The sequence below is a fragment of the Microcebus murinus genome, chromosome 5 (assembly GCF_040939455.1).
Source record: "Microcebus murinus isolate Inina chromosome 5, M.murinus_Inina_mat1.0, whole genome shotgun sequence".
Taxonomy (NCBI): domain Eukaryota; kingdom Metazoa; phylum Chordata; class Mammalia; order Primates; family Cheirogaleidae; genus Microcebus; species Microcebus murinus.
Window position 1 is genome coordinate 78,703,183 of NC_134108.1, and position 20,367 is coordinate 78,723,549.

The 20,367-nt window shown below is 47.5% G+C and overlaps 1 protein-coding gene and 1 pseudogene across 1 annotated transcript; one reads left to right on the top strand and one right to left on the bottom strand.

The window, feature by feature from the left end:
* Positions 1–482: 482 nt before the first annotated feature.
* Positions 483–1,869, bottom strand: LOC105884653 (golgin-45 pseudogene; annotated as a pseudogene).
* Positions 1,870–14,621: 12,752 nt separating this feature from the next.
* LOC105884652 (KHDC1-like protein) lies at positions 14,622–19,868 on the top strand. The gene is given in 5 exon segments (XM_076003571.1): positions 14,622–14,753; positions 18,535–18,661; positions 19,177–19,359; positions 19,667–19,741; positions 19,744–19,868. Coding segments are annotated over 5 exon segments (642 nt in total).
* The last annotated feature ends 499 nt before the right edge of the window (positions 19,869–20,367 follow it).

Genomic DNA, 20,367 nt, shown 5'->3' on the forward strand with positions numbered 1-20,367 from the left:
GGCGCATGCCTGTAGTCCCAGCTACTCCAGAGCTGAGGCAGGAGGATCGCTTGAGCCCAGGAGTTTGAGGTTGCTGTGAGCTAGGCTGACGCCGCGGCACTCACTCTGGACTGGACTGGGCAACAAAGGGAGAATCTGTCTCAAAAAAAAAAAAAAAAAAAGTGTGGTTCAGTGCCTTTGGCTCTGGACTGTTCTGTGTGTATATATGTAGCTATTGTAGATGCAGGTGGCAAGGCAGGTACATTAAGAGGAAAAAGATTCCCTCTACCCTCTTTTCATTCAGCATTGAGGAATAGATGTGTGTGTGTGTGTGTGTGTGTGTGTGTGTGTGTGTGTAGAGGGGCAGGAGGAGGTATTTTCCAGTGAAACATTATCATGTAAAAATAACACTAGCAATAGTTTATGTGTAGTAGCCTTCAAATACAACTCCTCTCTGTCTCTCTTTTTTCTCTAATTCTTTTTTTTTTTTTTTAATAAGTCAGTATCTTTACTATGCCTCCAACATATTAAATGTTAAAGGGCAATAAGTTCTCCCTGGCAGTGATTACAGCAATTGAAAGTTATATTTTCATATCTAGTATAGGGGTGAAATCGTCCGATATTTTTCTTTGTAGCAAGTAAGGTGGTTGGTGAAGACTCAAAAAACACATTATCAGATCCGATATTTTTCTTTGTAGCAAGTAAGGTGGTTGGTGAAGACTCAAAAAACACATTATCAGATGAACTCTCTGTACAGGTAACTGGATCCAAAATGCGTAGAACCTTTTCAGCCATTTTCTCAGCTGGGGTGCTGCAGAATTCAACTGTTGATGGAATCTTTTTTTGACTGCTATTGCCAACATTTCCCAGAATATGAGAATTTACTGCTTTTGCCAACTTGTGATTTGTTAACGCTAGTTCTGCTGTGCTATGGGGTTGTGCACTAGGAGAGTAAGTTTGCTGTCTTCCCCACTGCAAGGAGACTAAGAGCTCCTCCAGTAATTTTTGGGTAGCTATCATTTGCTGACGAAACTGTTACTGTTCACTCAAGAGATCTTGTATGGCACTGTGTGCATCACGGGTTTGACGCTGTAAAGCTGCTCTGGAGTTGGTTAACTCATCTGCCATTACCCTGCTTGCGAGGAATTTACTTCGCCATACAACACACTGTATTGATATACGTTCTAACTGTTCAGAAAGCTGAGCTGTATTTCGACCTAGAACTTCATTTTCTAAAATAAGCTGATTTTTCTCATGGGCTAGACGTTCAAAGTGATACTGAAGATCATTCCCGACAGAAGCCACGAGCAACTTTTTTAACTCACGATTTACCTCTGTCTGTACTCGGAGCTGGTTTGAAAGACCTTCTTTGTCCTGTAGTAACTTTCTTTCAGAGTTTTTGAGCTTTTCCAACATATTTTTTACCTCTGAGAGTTCTTTATTAGGTTCTGTAACTCCCTCTGACTGACCAAGAAATTCTCCTTTATGATGTCCCAGAGACTTAACCTTTGCATTTTTGTTGGGGATATCATGAGTTATAGCAGCTTTGGGAACTAATATTCTTATAGCTTTGACTTCCACAGCTTTTTCAGTGAGAATTTCCTCTAACTGAAGAATTCCTGGGCTCTCTGATGGAACAGGTTTCTTCCAGGGACTCTGAGGGATATGATGTTTTCTGGATTGGACTCTAGAAACAACTTCAACAGATTTAGGTGGCTCCTCAGTTTCCATTCCATCTCCTGCTCCACGGATTGGGGTTGAAGTAAGGGTCACTTTGGTTTCTAAACTTTTAAGAGTAGTCATTTTTCCCCCTTAATCAATGAAAATGCACTCCAAGACTTCTACTGAAATACCTTTAATATTTGCAGTCTCCCTGTGTCAGGGGCTTCACTTAAAAAGAGCCTGATACTCAGGCTCTTGGGCTGGGTATTACCGCATTAACTTCCCACACTCCTCTCTTTTCTCTAATTCTTGCAAGAGAAAAATAATGTTCTTTTTCAGGCTGGAAAACTCAGGTTCATACAAATAAATTGCCTAAGATCACACAACTTGTTAGACCAGGGTTGGTGAGGGAAAAATTTAAAAATGAGAGAATAGAAAATATTAATTATTATTAAAATAAAATTTAAAAAAAGATTACACAACTTGCAAATGACCCAACCCGGACGCTACCCAATGTTGGTGCTAGTATCCCACATACTGGTCCCCAATTTGTTCCCACTTCCCTGCTCTCAACAGCCCTAGCGAATTGTGAAGGCTGTTCCCCACCTCCAGCAGTTCTCTTCTGTACATGTGTCAGCCAGGTACCATGTTTCCAGGAAAATAAGACCTACCCATAAAATAAGCCCTAGCAGGATTTCTAAGCATTTGCCCAATATAAGCCCTACCCTGAAAATACGACCTAGTGATGGGCGTGGCTACGCAGCCTATCTGCACAACCCATGCATTTCGTCTTGGAGCCATAAAGAAGAGGAGCAGCCCTCCTCTTCTTTATGGGGTGGCGGCTGCCCTCACTCCTGACCCTTCTTTGCCAAGGCGAGAATGCAGAAATGGGGACGGTTCTCAGAAGATTGTTCGCTGTCTTCTTCGTGATCGAAAGGTTTTCAAGACTCGGATTCGTAATTAACATTTATGGATGGCCGTTTTCCCAGACCCGCGTGCTGCTCCTGCTTGGGACAATGTCTTTGCAGCTTTGCCTCCGCAGAAATCGAGGTGAACGGATTTGGGGGCGCTGGTAGGGAAAGCTGCATTCACCCAGGGGCCCTGAAAGGTGGGTTTCGCTTCCTGCATCTTTTAGGGTCACTTAGTTGTGACCTGGTTCTCATCTGCCCCAGGAGAGCTCTATTGCTCCACATGAGAGATTGGGGCCAATGGTTCTAAAGGACAAGGAGTCACAAGAAATTCAGGATGGAATTCGGGGTTTGGAGAGTTATGATGAGGTTCGAGAAGAAGATGACTTAACTATATTTGAATAAATGTAGATTGTTGTACCATACTTAAAAGAAAACAACACATGCCCTGAAAATAAGCCCTATGGTGTCTTCTTGAGGAAAAATCAATATAAGACCCTGTCTTATTTTCGGGGAAACACGGTACCATCCAAATTCAGAGTTACATGTGTGGGGGGGGGGCGCAGTGACCCACCACTATCTGTACCTCAGTCTCTTGAACCACAACATAAATGGTTACACATGTGCCAATTTATTTACTCCCTTACCTAAATGGGTGAGGCTGGTGAGCCTGGAGCCACCTAAACACCAAGGTGGTTCCACAGCACAAAGACCTGGGCTCGCTCTCAGCTACTCACAGACCCGCCCAGTTCCGACTGCCACTGCTCCACTGGTCCCCGCAATCGCCAAGGGTGACCCGACACGTGGGGCAGTTGAAGCTGGAGGCCCGGCCTGGCTTGGCACAGGGGCGCCTGGGCGAGACAGAGCAGAGAGGGCGGCCGGGGCGGCGCCCACCTGCCTTACAGTTTCGGGAGAGCCGGCCTCGTCGGGGTACCGCTCTCTGTGCATCTCGCTCCGTGTCCCAGTTGGGCCAGTAACATTGAATGTCCGAATAGGCGGGATCTGCTAACTTAGACTCAGCTCAGACCTTGGGGCCACGGAGCCTTGGACCCAAATGCAAGTTCCCTTTTCTCCAAACCCGTTGATTCCCTTCTCTCTACCCAAGTGAGGGGCCTGTTTTTCCGAGGGAAGTCTCGATTTGAGCCGACACTCGCCCCTGCGCCCCCGCCGGGCTCCGCGCGCCTTCGTGGGTCCCCAGGAGGGCAGGAGGCCGCGGACGCGGAGAAAGAGCAGGGCCGCCCAGAGGACCTGGGGGATTGGAGGGTGGACAGTGGGATCCTCAGAGGCGGCGTGGGTTCCGTTGTTCAGCCTTCCAGCTGCACCCCTGTTTCCAGGCTCCCACCATTTGTCACCCACTGAGCGTCTCCCTGGCGTCCCGGCCCGGCCCCACTGGCCCCGACGTGTGGTTGCTGGAGCCCTCGCGACTCCGTGTGCGGCCTGGGGAGCGCGCCAGGGCCCGAGAGCGCAGGGGGCAACCGCGTGGCAGAGGCGGCGACAGGGAGCACCCCTGACGGCGACGGCCCGTGGAGAGGAGAGACACGGAGCGCGGGCGGGCCGGCGGGCGGCGTCGCTAGGTCGGGGCGAGTCCGAGCGGCGGGGCGGGAGAGGCGGGTCCGCCGCCGCGTAAAAGGAGGCGGAGCCGCTGCCCCTTCCCCGCCGCGTCGGGATGCCGCTCCGATTCGATCCTCTCCGCCACCGGTTCCCGGAGTTTGGTCGTGTCCATAGTACACACCCGATACCAGGGAACCCACAGTTGTTTTACCTCGAATCCTGGATGTTTCCATTCTTGTTCGGTGAGTGAGCCGGGAGCTCAGACCCTCCGAGGTCCCGCAGGCCGCCCGTCGTCCCACGCAGCCTACGGTGCTCCCCTTGCGGGGCGGCCTCGACACGGTGCCCCTTGAAATGTCCTGGAATCCTAGACTATCCTCTCTGGTCCAGTCCGGGATGACCCAACCCGGAATACCCCTTTCCTTCGCGCCCTGAACCTCTCTGCTCCCGTCGTCATCCGGTCCCCTCCTGCCTGCGGGTCCTGCAGGACGCGGGAGCGGGAGGGTGGCGGCTGCCCTCGCTCCTGACCCAGCGCACCCTTCTTTGCCAAGGCGAGAATGCAGAAATGGGGACGGTTCTCAGAAGACTGTTCGCTGTCTTCTTCGCGATGGAAAGGTTTTCAAGACGCGGATTCGTAATTTACATTTATGGATGGCCGTTTTCCCAGACCCGCGTGCTGCTCCTGCTTGGGACAATGTCTCTGCAGCTTTGCCTCCGCAGAAATCGAGGTGAACGGATTTGGGGGCGCTGGTAGGGAAAGCTGCATTCACCCAGGGGCCCTGAAAGGTGGGTTTCGCTTCCCGCATCTTTTAGGGTCACTTAGTTGTGACCTGGTTCCTTAGTCTGAGGGCCTGAGATAGTTCTAAAAACAATGAAACAATCACTAAGTCTAACGAGTGCGTCCTGGCTTTTGAGTGAAATGTGGCTGGGAAGGGAGACTGTGGCCAGACCCAAAAGTGGGAAATCTGGCATATTTGTGCACTCCAGCTTTAGAATTCCCCTGGAAATCTCTAGGGCAGCTCCTCTAGTGGACTGTCTTCCACGGAATCTCTCTTGTGGGATAGCCAGGTCACTTGCATACACCAGGACAGCGAATCTCAAACTGTGTCCCTTCAAGGAGCAGAATCAGCATCACCTAGGAACTTGTTAAAAATGCAAACTCGGCATCCACCCCACACCAGCAGAATCAGAAACCCCCAGGTGGGTGAGCAGGAACACAGCAATGAGTGTTTTAACAAGCCCTCCAGGTGATTCCTGTGCACAGGAAAGTCTGAAAATCACTGGGCTAAGGTCACCTCCACCAAGCAGGCACCTCACCAGCTGCTTTCTTTTTAGCCTGTGCGCGAGTCAGGAGGCTGCAAACTTCTCCGTGGGCCTGCAGGTGCTCCGTTTAAGGCTGGGTCCTGGCGGCATCTGGGGATCAGGATGGCATTGCTTGCAGAAGGACTGTTGGCCTGGAGATCAGGAGGTCCCCACTTCTGTTTGTGCCATGAATGGAAAGGTGGGGATGAAGAGAGGGGGGTAGGGGTCAGGTGTTCTTAATTCTGTATATGGTTTAAGTTATTGCAACCTCCAGCTTTTAAGTGAAGTCTCATTACTTTATAATAAATAATTTGCATTAGTTTTGTGTTGAGTATTCCTTCCAGAGTAAGAAGAGGAAGAGAAAAAACATTTTCAGGGCTGGCATGGTGGCTCACACCTGTAATCCCAGCACTTTGGAAGGCCAAGTTGGGAAGATACTTTGAGGCCAGGAGTGTGAGATCAGCCTGGCTAACGTAGGGAGACCCCTGTCTCTACAAAAAAATGTTAAAAATTAGGCAAGTGTGGTGGCACCCACCTGTAGTCCAAGCCACTCAAGAGGCCAAGGCAGGAGGATCCCTTGAGCCCAGGAATTCAAGGTTACAGTGAGCTATGATCATGCCACAGCACTGCAGCCTGGAAGACAGAATGAGACCCTGCCTTTAAATAAAGAAATTAAAACATTTTTTTCAAGAATGGTGACTCAAGCCTGTAATCCTAGCACTTTGGGAGGCCAATGCAGGAGGTTACATTGAGTCTAGGATTTTGAAGATCATAGCATATGGTGAGCTATGATTTTGCCACTGCATTCCAGCCTGGACCACATAGCAAGACTCTGTCTTTTTTTTTTTTTTTTTTTTTGAGACAGAGTCTCGCTTTGTTGCCTAGGCTAGAGTGAGTGCCGTGGCGTTAGCCTAGCTCACAGCAACCTCAAACTCCTGGGCTCAAGCAATCCTTCTGCCTCAGCCTCCCAAGTAGCTGGGACTACAGGCATGGGCCACCATGCCTGGCTCATTTTTCTATATATATTAGTTGGCCAATTAATTTCTTTCTATTTATAGTAGAGACGGGGTCTCACTCTTGCTCAGGCAGGTTTCCAGCTCCTGACCTCGAGCAATCCGCCTGCCTCGGCCTCCCAGAGAGCTAGGATTACAGGCGTGAGCCACGGCGCCCGGCCAAGACTCTGTCTTTAAAAAAAAAAAAAAGGAAAGAAAGAAAAGAAAAAAATAGTAGTTTTGGCTCATCACAGTGTTGGGGATGTGAGTGAAAATTTTTTGGAAAATTCCTCAACCCTACCCCATTGGTGCAGATCCACATTCCACACTCCTCTTTCTTGCCTGGGTCCATACCAGTAAGAGCAGAGAGTGTCAAGGAGGGAGTTGTGTGTCATGTCAGATTCTGCCCAGCAGAACCCTCAGATCAGCAATTGGCTCCCTGTTTTGTGGGACCCAAGGGCTCACTGTTAGCTTCAGCAGGAGCAGTTCAGTTGTAGGAGTGAGATTCTTAGATGATAAGTTGGAGTGAGTTGAAGAATTTAAATGGGGCTGCATGTGGAACATGTCTAAGTGGGCTTTTTTGGCAAGTAGAACTGCTGCCCCTGGATGGAAAAGTCTGGATAATTTTAGTTGAGATAGGAAAAAAAGAAATAGCTGGAACGGAAAGGCTGTGGAAAGCAGGAGCTTATTACTTGCTGTAGAGAGATTGGGGTGTGGGGGGAGGGCAGGGGTGATGCAGTGGGAGGGAGAGGCTGACAATCTAGGGGTAGAAGGAGATAACTAAAGCCTTCATGCCCTAGTGAGAGCTAGAGGGGACATAATCCAGAGTGATGGTGGAGGGAGCAGCTTGTGGTAGGAACAGGAGCATAAGTAGTAACAGGAGACAGGGAGGGTGAGGATTCAGAGAGTCTCATGGAGAGACTCCATCTGCCTAAAGAGAAAGAATATGTCGTTTTTTTTGTTTGTTTGTTTGGTTTTTTGCCCAGGCTAGAGTGAGTGCCTTGGTGTCAGCCTAGCTCACATCAACCTCAAACTCCTGGGCTCAAGTGCTCCTCCTGCCTCAGCCTCCCAAGTAGCTGGCATTATAGGCATGAGCCACCATGCCCAGCTAATTTTTTCTATATATTTGTAGTTGGCCAATTAATTTCTTTCTTTTTTTAGTAGAGACAGGGTCTTGGTCTTGCTCAGGCTGGTCTGGAACTCCTGAGCTCAAATGATCCTCCCACCTCGGCCTCCCAGAGTGCTAGGATTACAGGTTTGAGCAACCATGCCCGGCTAGAATACTTCTATTTCTGTCTTGTTTGGTTACTGATTCCTTAATCTATGTCCAGAAATTAACATTTCTCTAATAAACACTAACTACTGGGCCTGGTGTGTTGGCTCACGCCTGTAATCCTAGCACTCTGGGAGGCCGAGGAGGGTGGATGGCTAAAGGTCAGGAGTTGGAAACCAGCCTTAGCAAGAGTGAGACCCCCGTCTCTACTATAAATAGAAAGAAATTAATTGCCCAGCTAAAAATATATAGAAAAAATTAGCCTGGCATGGTGAGCCATGCCTGTAGTCCCAGCTACCCAGGAGGATGAGGCAGAAGAATGGCTTGAGCTCAAGAGTTTGAGGTTGCTGTGAGCTAGGCTGACACCACAGCACCCTAGTCCAGGCAACAGAGTGAGACTCTGTCTCAAAAAAAAAAAAAATAAATAAATAAATAAAATGCCCATTCAAAATTGTGTGTAGGTATGAAGGAAAAGTTTGCGTTTTCTCAAAATCTTATTTGAATTAATTGGAGATGAATGACCCATGTTGAGGACCAGTCAGACAAGAATAGCAACTTGGGGAGTCCGGGTTGGCTAAAAGGTCTTAGAGTCCTACACATTTGCAAACCAAAGAGGTGAATTGATTCTTTTTCATGTCCAATATTTGCCCGACCCACTGTCATCTTACCTGCACACAGGCCTCATGGATGCCACACTGGGTGAGTGAATCCTGAGTTGTGCCCATCCTTTCATTTGGCAAATTTTTGTGGAGCACATTCTGTGTGCAAAGCAGATCTGGATGCAGGGGATGGGCGGGGGAGGAGTCCCTGTGTTCACATTCTAGTGGGTGTAGCAGTGGTGACAGTGGAAACAGATGCATGAATGTCTGCTCATTAATTATGCACGATTACTGAGTACAATACACAGTTGAATGTGTGAGAACGTAACATGGAGAAAAGCAGGGAAGGAGGATGAAGTTGTGAATTTTCATTGGGAACCCAGGGAAGGTATCCCTGAAATACTTAGGAGCCCAGAGGCGACGTGGAAAGCGGAACAGGGAGCAAGCTACAAAGCCGGGAAGAAAGAGAGAGCAGCAAGTGCGGTAGGAGAGCAGGGTGGGGAGACCGAGAAATCAGGGGAGGACTCCAAGGTTTGGAGCCTGAAAATCTAGAAGGATGGGATAGCCTTGAAGAGCTGTGGAGAAGACCTCCGATGTAGCAGGTGTATGGGCTGGAGGACAGGGGGCGCGGGGGCGGTGGTTCCTTCAAGGTTAGTTAAAGGGAAGCCTGACCAGATGGGAAGGAGAGGCTGGGACTAAAGCTGTGAATCCAGAGTCTGCAAAGGGATGCTATTTAACGCTGGAAGAAAGCAGAGAGCACCAAGAAGTAAGTAGGTCCGACTGAGAGAGAAGGTGGGGAGCCAGCCCAAGGCCCCACCTGCTCATTCCTCTGCCCCTGCGTTGTTTCCGGGGTGGGGAGTCAGGGGTGGGACGGGATGGCGGGTGCTGCACCTCAACGTCGCTCTTCCTGTTTCTCGGCCACGTGTGGAGAGAGGTGGACGTGTCCCAGCCCTCCTGGGACCGGATCCTGAAGGCGGCCCGTCATCGCCCCCTCTCATACTTTCTCACCCCTGGGGCCCAAACCAAGCTGCGGTCCCATTCGTGGAATCTGAGCCATGTCCTGCCTCCCACAGCCTGAGCGAGGAGACCCATGGGGTCCTCGTGCGGGTCCGAACTGAGTGTAGGTGGGGTACCCTGTGGGTCTCTACCCGCATCCGCCCCTGCGTCCTTCTGCGCTCCTAGCCGGTCCAGGTGGTTCTCCGTGTGGCGCCGGCCCCGCGACCCAGCGACTGGCGCAGGGGGCGCAGGAGCGCGGCTGCCCATCGCCCGCGGCGCCCGGGACTCCACGCGGCCCCGGCGGCCGAGCTGGCCCCCTCGCGGCTTGCTGGGACCATATCTTGCTGGACCCCATCACTCCGCCTCCCACCCCCGCAGTCCACGATTCCGTTTGAAATAAATCCTGAAGAGCGCGCTCTTCCCAGAACTGCACTCGGAACGCGCTGGCCGGTCCCGAAGCGCCGATTCCTGCGCCCACCGGCGGCCGCCGCGCACCACGCACCGCGCTCCCGACTAGGGCCCGCGTCTGCGTGGCGCATTCTTCTCCTGCAGGAAACGCAACCCCCAGCTTCTCCCCCAAGTCGCACTGTTCCGGAGCGAGTTCTCGCCGCGCCCCGCCCGGAGGCGGCAAAGCCCGAGCCCCCGCGGCCCGTCCTGCGGCTCCGCGCGCCGGCGGCGGCGACTCGGGGCGGCCGTTCGCGGTGCCGCGCTGCCTTTTCTCCCTCCAGCACAGCGGGGCCTCCCAGGCCGGTTCACCTGGGCTGAAGGCCAGCCCTGCGGACCCTGGAAGGGGAAGGAGTCAGCCTCCACTCGGCAGTTCCTTGCAAGGAGCTCCGTACACTCGCGGCCTCTTCATTCATTAGCCTCTTCACCGCCTGCGCCCGGTCGCTTCTAAATCCCTCCCTCCCTCTGCTGCTGCAGGAGTGTAGTAGGATACATTTAACTTCGGAAATTTGCAAAGTTCCGAGCTCTTCCAGTGGAGGAGCTTAGTCTACATGGGGGATTCTAATGATTGGGGGAATTCTTGCCAAAGAAAATCGAACTGTTCCGTCTTTGAGAAAGGCTGCCTGTGGGAAACCTGAGCCTGTCCTTCCACTTATCCCACGTGATCCTGGATGAAGTCCCCTCTCCCTCCTCCCCAGCCTGCTGAGGGTGTCATCCTCTTCCCCTGCCCAGTACCACTTGCACCCTAGGAATGCCTGCCTAGCCCTCTGTCTGTTTGCATGGGACCCCGGGTTCTGTTGCTTAAAACGGCTGTTTCTCCAACATACCTTAACATCTTGCAAAAGGGAATTTTTGCTAGGATATCCAAGGCCAGCATTTTTTTTTGAAACAAGAGTCTCACTCTGTTGCCCCCCTGCTAGAGTGCCCTGGTGTAAGCTTAGCTCATAGCAACCTCAAACTCCTGGGCTCAAGTGATCCTTCTGCCTCAGCCTCCTGAGTAGTTGGAACTACAGGCATGCGCCACCATGCCCTGCTAATTTTTTCTATATATTTTTAGTTGGCCAATTAATTTCTGTCTATTTTTAGTAAAGACAGGGTCTCGAACTCCTGAGCTCATCCTGCCTTCTTGGCCTCCCAGAGTGCCAGCACTGAGCCATCATTTTTAAGCTGTGAAGACGAGTTATTTCAACAAATCATTTGGAGAAACTTAATCAATTGTTAAAGGTCATTTCTGCTGTAGGACTAGGTTGCAAGTATGATAGATGATATCCTAGGACATCTGGCCATTTCATGAGCTCTGCTTCCCACCCCAACCCCTGGCATTTCCCAATAATGATTTTTTTTTAAAGGAGCACTTAAAAGCATATTCATTGGCATTGTGCAAGAATAAATCCAACGTTTCTCCTATTATAATGTCAGCAACAATGCTGGTGAGTGTATAAATCGGTTCAACCTAAATGGAATACTACTTGGCAATACCTCATCTGTTAAAAATGTACAGAGCCCCACAATTCTACATTTGTAATTTTATCCTATAGTTTTACTCCCACTCACAAGAAATAACATTTACAAGGATGTTTATTTCAATAGCATCACTGACACAGGCCAAAGATGGAATGCTAGGTAAATATTAATGGAGAATAGAAAAATACATCATATTTAAAAAATAAAAAGCAATGAAAAAGACAAAATCTGTATCCTCATGAAATTTACATTTTGGTGAGGGAAGGAAAAATAAGTAAATCTGTAGTATCTCAAATGAAGTGCCAAAGGGAACAATCCTCAAGGTAAAAAAAGATGCAAACTATGTTATATGTGTGTTAAAATATATATACAGTATGTATGTCTTTTTTTTTAATTTAATTTAATTTTTTTATCGAGGCAGGTCTCACTGTGTCACGTAGGCTAGAGTGAAGTGGCTCAATCATAGCTCACTGTAACTTAGACTTCTGGGCTCAAGCAATCCTCCAGCCTCAGCCTCAAAAGTTGCTGGGACAATAAGTGTAGTGCCACAATGCCTGGCTAATTTTTTTATTTTTTATAAATATGGAGTCTTTATATTATCTAGGGTGATCTTGAACTCTTGGCCTCAGGAGATCCTTTGGCCTTAGTCTCCCAAAGTGCTGGGATTACAGGGTAAGCCTCCACATGATGCTTAATATGTATATATTTCTATTTGTATAGAATAGCTTTGAAAAGGTTTAGTGGTTAACAGAGAGAAAAGGGAGGGAAAGAGACTTCACTATATAGCCTTCTGGGTCATGTATATTACCTATTCAAAATAATCTGTTAATGCAAACATGATGGTATTCATTTGCAACCTAGATCTCTGAATTAAGTCCTTACACCCCCTCCCTTTTAGGATCTGATGGGATTACCATAGTCTTAGATAAAAATGTCAAAAAGTGACATATGCCAGAAGTATATAATACAATAATTTGAATTAAAATGTAAAGTTTATCAGTCAAAAGACCACACTAAAAAAAAAAGAATAAAATGTAAAGTTTAAATGTCGGACACGTGCAGTGGCTCACACCTGTAATCCTAGCACTCTGGGAGGCCAAGGCAGGTGGATTGCTCAAGGTCAGCAGTTGGAAACCAGCAGAACAAGAACGAGACCTCATCTCCACTATAAATAGAAAGAAATTAATTGGCCAACTAACATATATAGAAAAAATTATCCAGGCATGGTGGCACATGCCTGTAGTCCCAGCTACTGGGGAGCTTGAGGCAAAAGGATGGCTTGAGCCCAGGAGTTTGAGGTTGCTGTGAGCTAGGCTGATGCCGTGGCACTCACTCTAGCCTGTGCAACAAAGTGAGACTCTGTCTCAAAAAATAAATAAATAAATAAATAAAGTTTAAATGTCTAATATCATTATTTATTTATGTATCTTTTTGAGACAAGGTCTCACTCTGTTGCCCAGGCTAGAGTGCCCTGGTGTCAGCCTAGGTCACAGCAACCTCAAACTCCTGGGCTCAAGCTATCCTTCAGCATCAGCCTCCCAAGTAGCTGGGACTACAGGCATGCGCCACCATGCCTGGCTAATTTTTTTGTGTATATATTTTTAGTTGGTCAATTAATTTCTTTCTATTTTTAGTAGAGAAGGGGAGACGGGGTCTCACTCTTGCTCAGGCTGGTTTGGAACTCCTGACCTTGAGTGATCCGCCTGCCTCAGCCTCCCAGAGTGCTAGGATTATAGGCGAGAGCCACGGCACCCTGCCTAATATCAATTTTTATAACCCACATAAGTATAGTGTGATAATAAATCTTACAACCATTCTGATTATCTGTTTGATTTTTTGTTTGTTTGTTTTGTTTTATTTTTGAGACAGGGACTTACTTTGTTGTCTGGGCTAGAGTGCAGTGGCATCATCGTAACTCACTGCAAACTTCCACTCCTAGTCTCAAGCCATCCCTCTGCCTCAGGCCTCCAGAGTAGCTGGAACTATAGGTGTGTGCCACCAGGCCCGGCTAATTTTTTAATTTTTTGTAGAGACGGTCTCGTCCTTGCTCTGCTGGTCTCAAACTCCTGGCCTCAAGCAATCCTCCACCTCGGCCTCCCAAAGTGCTAGGATTACACGTGTGAGCCACTGCACCCAGCCTTGATTTGGTCTTGATCGGGAAAATGGTGGGTGCAGTTTTAGAGGGTTTTGTTAGGCCTTCCCCACTCTAATTTCCCCACAAGAGTGGCATCAATGTTGAGGTCGGGCCAGCTCCCAAGAATCTCTATTCCAATTATATATTTGGGAGCTGGGGGAAATGATGACCAAGTGGGGTATGCACTCAGTGGATCTACTGTGAGCTAGATCTTGGCCAGGACTCCATTTATCACCTGATCCCTGTATGTCCTCCAAGAGGGGAGCCATGATGATGCTGTGAGTCTATAGATAGCAATGTCAACTGGGACCTTGTGTCCAGTAGTCTACAACATTTGAGCAATTCTCTTTTCTTTTCTTTTTTTCTTTTTAGTTGGCCAATTCATTTCTTTCTATTTTTAGTCGAGATGGGGGTCTCACTCTTGCTCAAGCTGGTCTCGAACTCATGACCCTGAGCGACACTCCCACCTCGACCTCCCAGAGTGCTAGGATTACAGGCGTGAGCCACCATGTCCGGCCGAGTAATTCTCTTTTCCCAGTGCACATTACCTGAAGGAAATTACTACGGGCTCCTTTGGGGGAGGGACTTGGGGATCGTTACCATGTACTGCCACAGTATTGTTAGGTCTTTCTTCTTGTGGATCTGGCCTCTCCTTCAGTCATTGAGTTTCAGGTCTGAAAACGAGGCAAGGGAGCAGAACTTTTCACTTACCAGTCCTATCTTCCTAATCATCCAGCCTTGAATTCTTTTTTTTTTTTTTTTTTTTGAGACAGAGTCTCACTCTGTTGTCCAGGCTAGAGTGCCATGGCGTCAGCCTAGCTCACAGCAACCTCAAACTCCTGGGCTCAAGTGATCCTACTGCCTCAGCCTCCCGAGTAGCTGCGACTACAGGCATGAGCCACCATGCCCGGCTAATTTTTTCTATATATTGGCCAATTAATTTCTTTCTATTTATTAGTAGAGATGGGGGTCTCCCTCTTGCTTAGGCTGGATTCGAACTCCTGACCTTGAGCAATCCACCTGCCTCAGTCTCCCAGGGTGCTAGGATTACAGGTACAGGCGTGAGCCACCGTGCGGTGCCCGTGCTAGCCTTGAATTCTTTTGACGGACAAATTGAGCAGTACTTTTGTTGGCTGCCCAGATAGTTTGTCCCTAAAGACACCATGTTTCATGAACCATTTCTGTAACTCACTAGTAGTCAGGTTTCCCTGTGAAGCTGACCTTGGACCCTGCCTCTTTATTGTGATGATTGTGTCTTCCTGGCATCTGAGGGTTGAGTGGTATCCCCTGGCCTTTATTGTTTGAGGGAGCGTTGGGGTCATGCAGATTTCTATCAGAGAATACAGTTTTATGATGACAGCTGCTACTGTCAGCCCTGGCCCACAGAGGAGAGGCACTACTGAGCTTAGTGGTGCTGGTGACCTTGTGACCAGCACCTTCCTTATTGCTTTGGTAAGTAATATGTTTTCTGGGCACTCTTGTGGATTTTCAGCCTTAACTATTCATAGTATATTGCCTATAGCATATTCACTTCTTTAAGCCTTTTCATTGTTCCAACTTTTGCTACAATCCTGGCATTTCTACCCCCCTTAACGGGGGCCATTGTTTTTTCCATGCTTTGGGAGCAAGCCTAGTCGTAGGTCTGCATCGTCTCTTGTCAGGTCAGTAAATCCTGAAAGCACCATCTGGTTCTTTAAAATATTTATATGTTGCTCTTTGGCATGAGAAATTTTATATGGCCATCTTTGTAATTATTTTTTGAAAATAAAAGAAGTGTGATTCTCAGTGCTTAATTGATAAAAGCTTATAAGAGACACTGACTGTTTGTATCCACTGAAGTATAGAAAAAAATTGTAGTGATTCTGTCCATTATCTCAGGTATAAATGAGGGCAACAGGCTCTTTATCATCAGTTTCTCTGTTTCTTAATAGTTCTGAATTTTGACATAGTTTGAGAAGAGGTCCTCAAGGGCAGAGAACTAAGTAATCAGTGTGGTTAATATCTAATTATCACCAATATCCACCTTATGTAAACTATATAGTGACTTTTAGGAGTTCTGAATTTTTCCTTCACTGATTTTTTAAAAAATCTAGTGAATTCATTTAGAACCAAACAAGAGAAAGTGTCTCTTATTCCCTGACACATTCTGCTGTGGTCAGACTGTAGGATAAGGCTTGGAGTGGGTATAGAATTCTCTCACTGGCTACTCAGATGGATTGTAGGTCTTGCCTTGTTGAATAGTTTTGCCAAATCATGCAGATAGATAAGCCTAATAGCTTTTCCCTTTGTCATTTCTCTTTCTAAATATGGTTATCTACAGGAAATGTGCTTTGGAAACCAGCCTAAAAACTGAGACAAAGGCCTGTACATTATATCTTTTAAAAAACTAGCTGGGAATAGAACTAAGATTGGTCGCCATCTGGTGGCTAACTTTGGGATCAACTCTTGGAAGTAGGAAATGATCAAATTTGGAAAGCCACAGTTCTTTAAAATCCAACTTATTAATAAATTTTTTATCCTGCATGTGTTTCCACTAACAAAAATTTAATGGCTATCCCATCCCTTTCAACACTTCAAAAGGCAGATGTTCTTCTACAGGTCCCTCCTGGAATTTGAATTTCCTGACAATATTAATTCTGACCTTCAGTTTCATCAAAATTAGGCATTAACCCCAAACGACAAAAGACTTCTCCTGACATTACTGCAGCAATGTGTTGGGGCTATCCTTGCTGTATTAGTCTGTTATTTTCAGTAATTTCCAGGCCTTCACTCAAGCAATCTTCACATGTTGAAGGATTAATACTTGTCCTGCTGTCACTTTGATCAATGATACTGACACAGCCCTGATATAGGCTGTGCAACACTAAGGTACTGCTGTTTATGTGGAGGGCAGGTCACCTGATCATTACACAAACCTATCCTGTGTAATATATCTTTAGACTATTTTATTACTAATATTGTAGACATCTACTGCTACAGGAGACAGTTTCTCTGAGAAGGATACTCAGAGACCTAAAACAAGGCAAGCATGGAGAGATATTAATCATTGCCTCTCTCTACATCTGCACTGAGGGAGCTACAATTACAACAGTAGGAATAATACAAGTAGGAAATGTAGTTCAAAATTTGTCTCTGGTCCTAACAGAAGTCATAAATGACAGTATTTTTTTCTCCAGCAGTCCAATAAACTAGGTCCAGTAAAATTTCATGGTGGTCATAGATGATTGTATAGTCTTGGCTAGCCAAGAAGAACTTTGTGTTATAGCAAACGGTGTTCTCAGCACCTACGTAAAACATTCCTGGTAGGTAGAACGATATTGTGGCTTGGTTAAAAGAAAAGATTATCTGGTTCTCTAGAACAGATTCATTTGGATTTTGGGGCATGATTTCATGGCCTGGTTTTAAATCTAGGCCCTTGTATTTGCAGCCAAATAATAGGATTAATAATTATTTTGTTTCTATTAATTACCTATATTGTAGTTGACCAGTACACTCTGTCTAGCTTAAATGCTACTGGGCAATCATTTTTGTCTTTCCAGATGATTAAACATCTCATTTTACAAGAAAAGGTATATAGAGAGCAACTGTAAGTAGATGCAGTGTTCTCCCACTAACCTTTTTATCAATGGCTTCTGAGAGTGATATGGATCTGAATGCCACAGATTAAAGTCCTGAGGGCTGACTTTGTCTGTTTTTGGTCAAAAGGGGAGGCTGAGAAGTGCAAACCACCTAGGAGCTTGCAGTTGGAAGCTGACAGGTAAATTCTAATCATCCCTACCAAACATAAATATCTCTTGCTAAATACTTTTACCTGTTAAGACTACTCAGTGATTGTGACGGAAGAAGATGTATGTTTGAAGCCAGAGAGATACAATACTCTGATATCAAGACCAGATTAGCCTCTCTACCTCCTAAATAAAAGTTACCAAGGTAATCAGCAAATTGCCCCATGTTGGCAAAGAGGCCACTGTTTCCCTAAACACTCCTTAGACTTACTTAGCCACTCCTATAATTAGTTTTCTACAACTTTTCCCTGTAAGGCTTTATTTTCCTACAGTGTTTTCTGTCCCTTGATGCAGCACATTAAATAAACCCATCCTTGTTTGACTACACATATTTAGTCATTGCTTGGATGCTGGTACCTGTCCAGACTTAGGAAGTCCATTTTGGAGTCTTCCTGCTCCAGTACCTTCTGTTCCTCAACCCCAGCCCTAGTTCATGCCCAGCAGATTTGCTCCAAAATTTTTTGAAATTATTATTATTATTATTTTTAGACAGAATCTTACTCTGTTACCCGGGCTAGAGTGAGTGCCGTGGTGTCAGCCTAGCTCACAGCAACCTCAAACTCCTGGGCTCAAGCAATCCTGCTGCCCCAGCCTCCCAAGTAGCTGGGACTACAGGCATGGGCCACCACGCCTGGCTAACTTTTTCTATATATATTAGTTGGCCAATTAATTTCTTTCTATTTATAGTAGAGACCAAGTCTCCCTCTTGCTCAGGCTGGTTTCGAACTCCTGACCTGGAACAATGCATCCGCTTCGGCTTCCCAGAGTGTTAGGATTTACAGGTGGGAGCCACCCCAGTGTTAGGATTTACAGGTGGGAGCCACCCCGCCCGGCCTCTTTGAAATTAGAATGAAGAAAATTTGGGATTCCTAGGCATCAGAAAATTGAGCACTGATCTGGTACATCAGTTTGGCAGGAAAGGATTAAGCTCAGAGTAGACAATTACTTAGAATGGATTTTCTTTTCTCTCTCTCTCTTTTTTTTGAGACACAGTGTTTGTTCTGTTGTCCTGGCATCAGCGTAGCTCACAGCAACCATAAACTCCTGGGCTCAAGGGATCCTCCTGCCTCAGCTTCCCAAGTACCTGGGACTAGAGCCGTGAGCCACAATGACTGGCTAATTTTTTGTTTCTATTTTTAGTTGCCAGTTAATTATTTTGTATTTTTAGTGGAGATGTTGCTGTTGCTCAGGGTGGTGTGGAACTCCTGACCTCAAGTGATCCTCCAGCCTCAGCCTCCCAGAGTGCTAGGATTACAGGCGTGAGCCACCCCCCCCATCCCTAGAATGGATTTTCTTGAGAGGAGCTACTGGGATTGGAGGAGGATTCTAAGGTGGTTCAAGAGGCGGGTCCTTTAGGCGCCTATATTTAAGAGAGGGCCTTGGCCCTTCTTCACTTTTCCAAGTGCTTTTTCAACTGGCTGCTTGCAGTTGCCCCTTTTCTGAATCAGGTAGCAGCAGAGCGTGTGGACATGGAAACCAGACTTCCCAGCAAGAAGCCATGGTGGACCGAGCCTGAAAACTTTCGTGCTCCAAGGGTATTTTACTTGGAAGAGGACCAGGAGGAGCTTATCTTCGGTGAGTAGCTTTTGCCTTTGCCCTCTCCTTTATCCCTTCTGATCTTCCCCAACTTTCCCACCCCCATCTGTCCTAGGTCTCTACCCCCAAGGCCACCTCCCACTCCCCAAGACTGGTGGCTTACAGTCCATGTAGTTGGTAGGGAAAATCCCCCACCCCGGGGTCCTGAGGCAAAAACTATTGGTGATTGGATACATGTGAAGCTTATCCTACTAATGATAGGGAAGGCCCCACCTGGGGCCCTAAGGCAAAACCCACTACTGATTGGATCCTTGTGAGGCTTAGGGCTAATCCTACTAATCCCACAGTTAATTGGATATTGGTTGTGTGGAACCCCAAGAAGTGTCTAAAACTGGAGAGAAATAAGGAAGCGGGGCTCAGAATTTGGTGGTATGCCCCTCTGATCCCACCTGCGACTCAAAGCAGATTCTACCCCCCTGTGTGTGCCACTCTGTTCTTTCCCTGGTCAATCTCTGGTCACTTGCCACAACATTGTCACCTCTTAATGCTCACAGGACACAGTGACACATACCTTCACTGCATCGAGGTGCACAGCTACACCCTCATTCAGCTGGAGCGTTGGTTTACCGCCAGAGGCCACACTCGTGTCATTGCAGTCGGGCCATTCAGAGCAACGCAGTGGCTGTTGCACATGATGTCCCGCGTGATAAGCCAGGACTCCTACCATCACGCCCAGGGTAGGTATCCGTGGCTGAACTGTGTTGGAGACTTGGCAGAGTTGCATGGCATCTTGGGTTCTTGAACCAGCTGGGTGCCTGGGAATCCACGTGGTTCCTGGTGTCTATTGGGAAGGGAAGGGCCCATTTTTTGTGGCATGTATTAATAGTTGTTCAGGGAGGGGAAGATATTGAGGAGGAGTAAATGGGTCACCTGGGAAGGCCTGGGTGCGGTGACACCCCCACAGTGTCCCCATGTGAGTTCTGGCCTGCCCTGGGGCTCCAGTTATGGGCCCTGCTTCACCAGCCCTTGGCATTCTCCCCACAGGCCTCAAGATGCTGGAGCGGGTCCGGAGCCAGCCCCTGACCGAGGATGACCTGGAGACCCCCATGAGCATGGAGCCGATATGGGGGACCTGTCATTGGCCATCAGCATGAGTGGAACCATCTCTTTTAGTGCTCCTGAGGCTAGCCCTTCCCACCTGGCTGCTTGTTCTGGGTTCCATCTGAGTTCCCTCTATTGGGGATAAAGGACTGATCTCCTGGCTCAGGCTTTGAGAAAGCCTTGAAAGACACTATTACATCTGACTTCTGTGGGCCCGTCCTGTACCTCGCAGGCCTTCTAGGCTTGTGTCTTGGGGGAGCTCCCTAAATGTAAGAACCTGTTCTGTAATACTGGCAACGAGACCCAATAAGACAAGCCACCTAATACGCAAAGCCTTCAGCGTGCTGTCCTCTTTCCTTTGGATAAACTTATGCAGCCCAGAAGGAGCTTCTCTGGGCAAGCCTGGTGCTATCAAGGAGGTGCACCCAAGTGAAGGAGCCGGAAATAAAAGACAGCTCTTTTATGAACTGCTTCTCCTAGACTGGGAACTTGGTCAGGCTGCTCTGAGTTGAGTGAAAACAGGGGCTTCTGAAAAGAAGGGACCCTCCTAGGAATCCCATGGACCTCTCAAACCTTATCCCTTTGCACTCCTTTGACCGAGTGTGACTCGACACGGATGGCAAAAATTATGGAGATTAAAATTA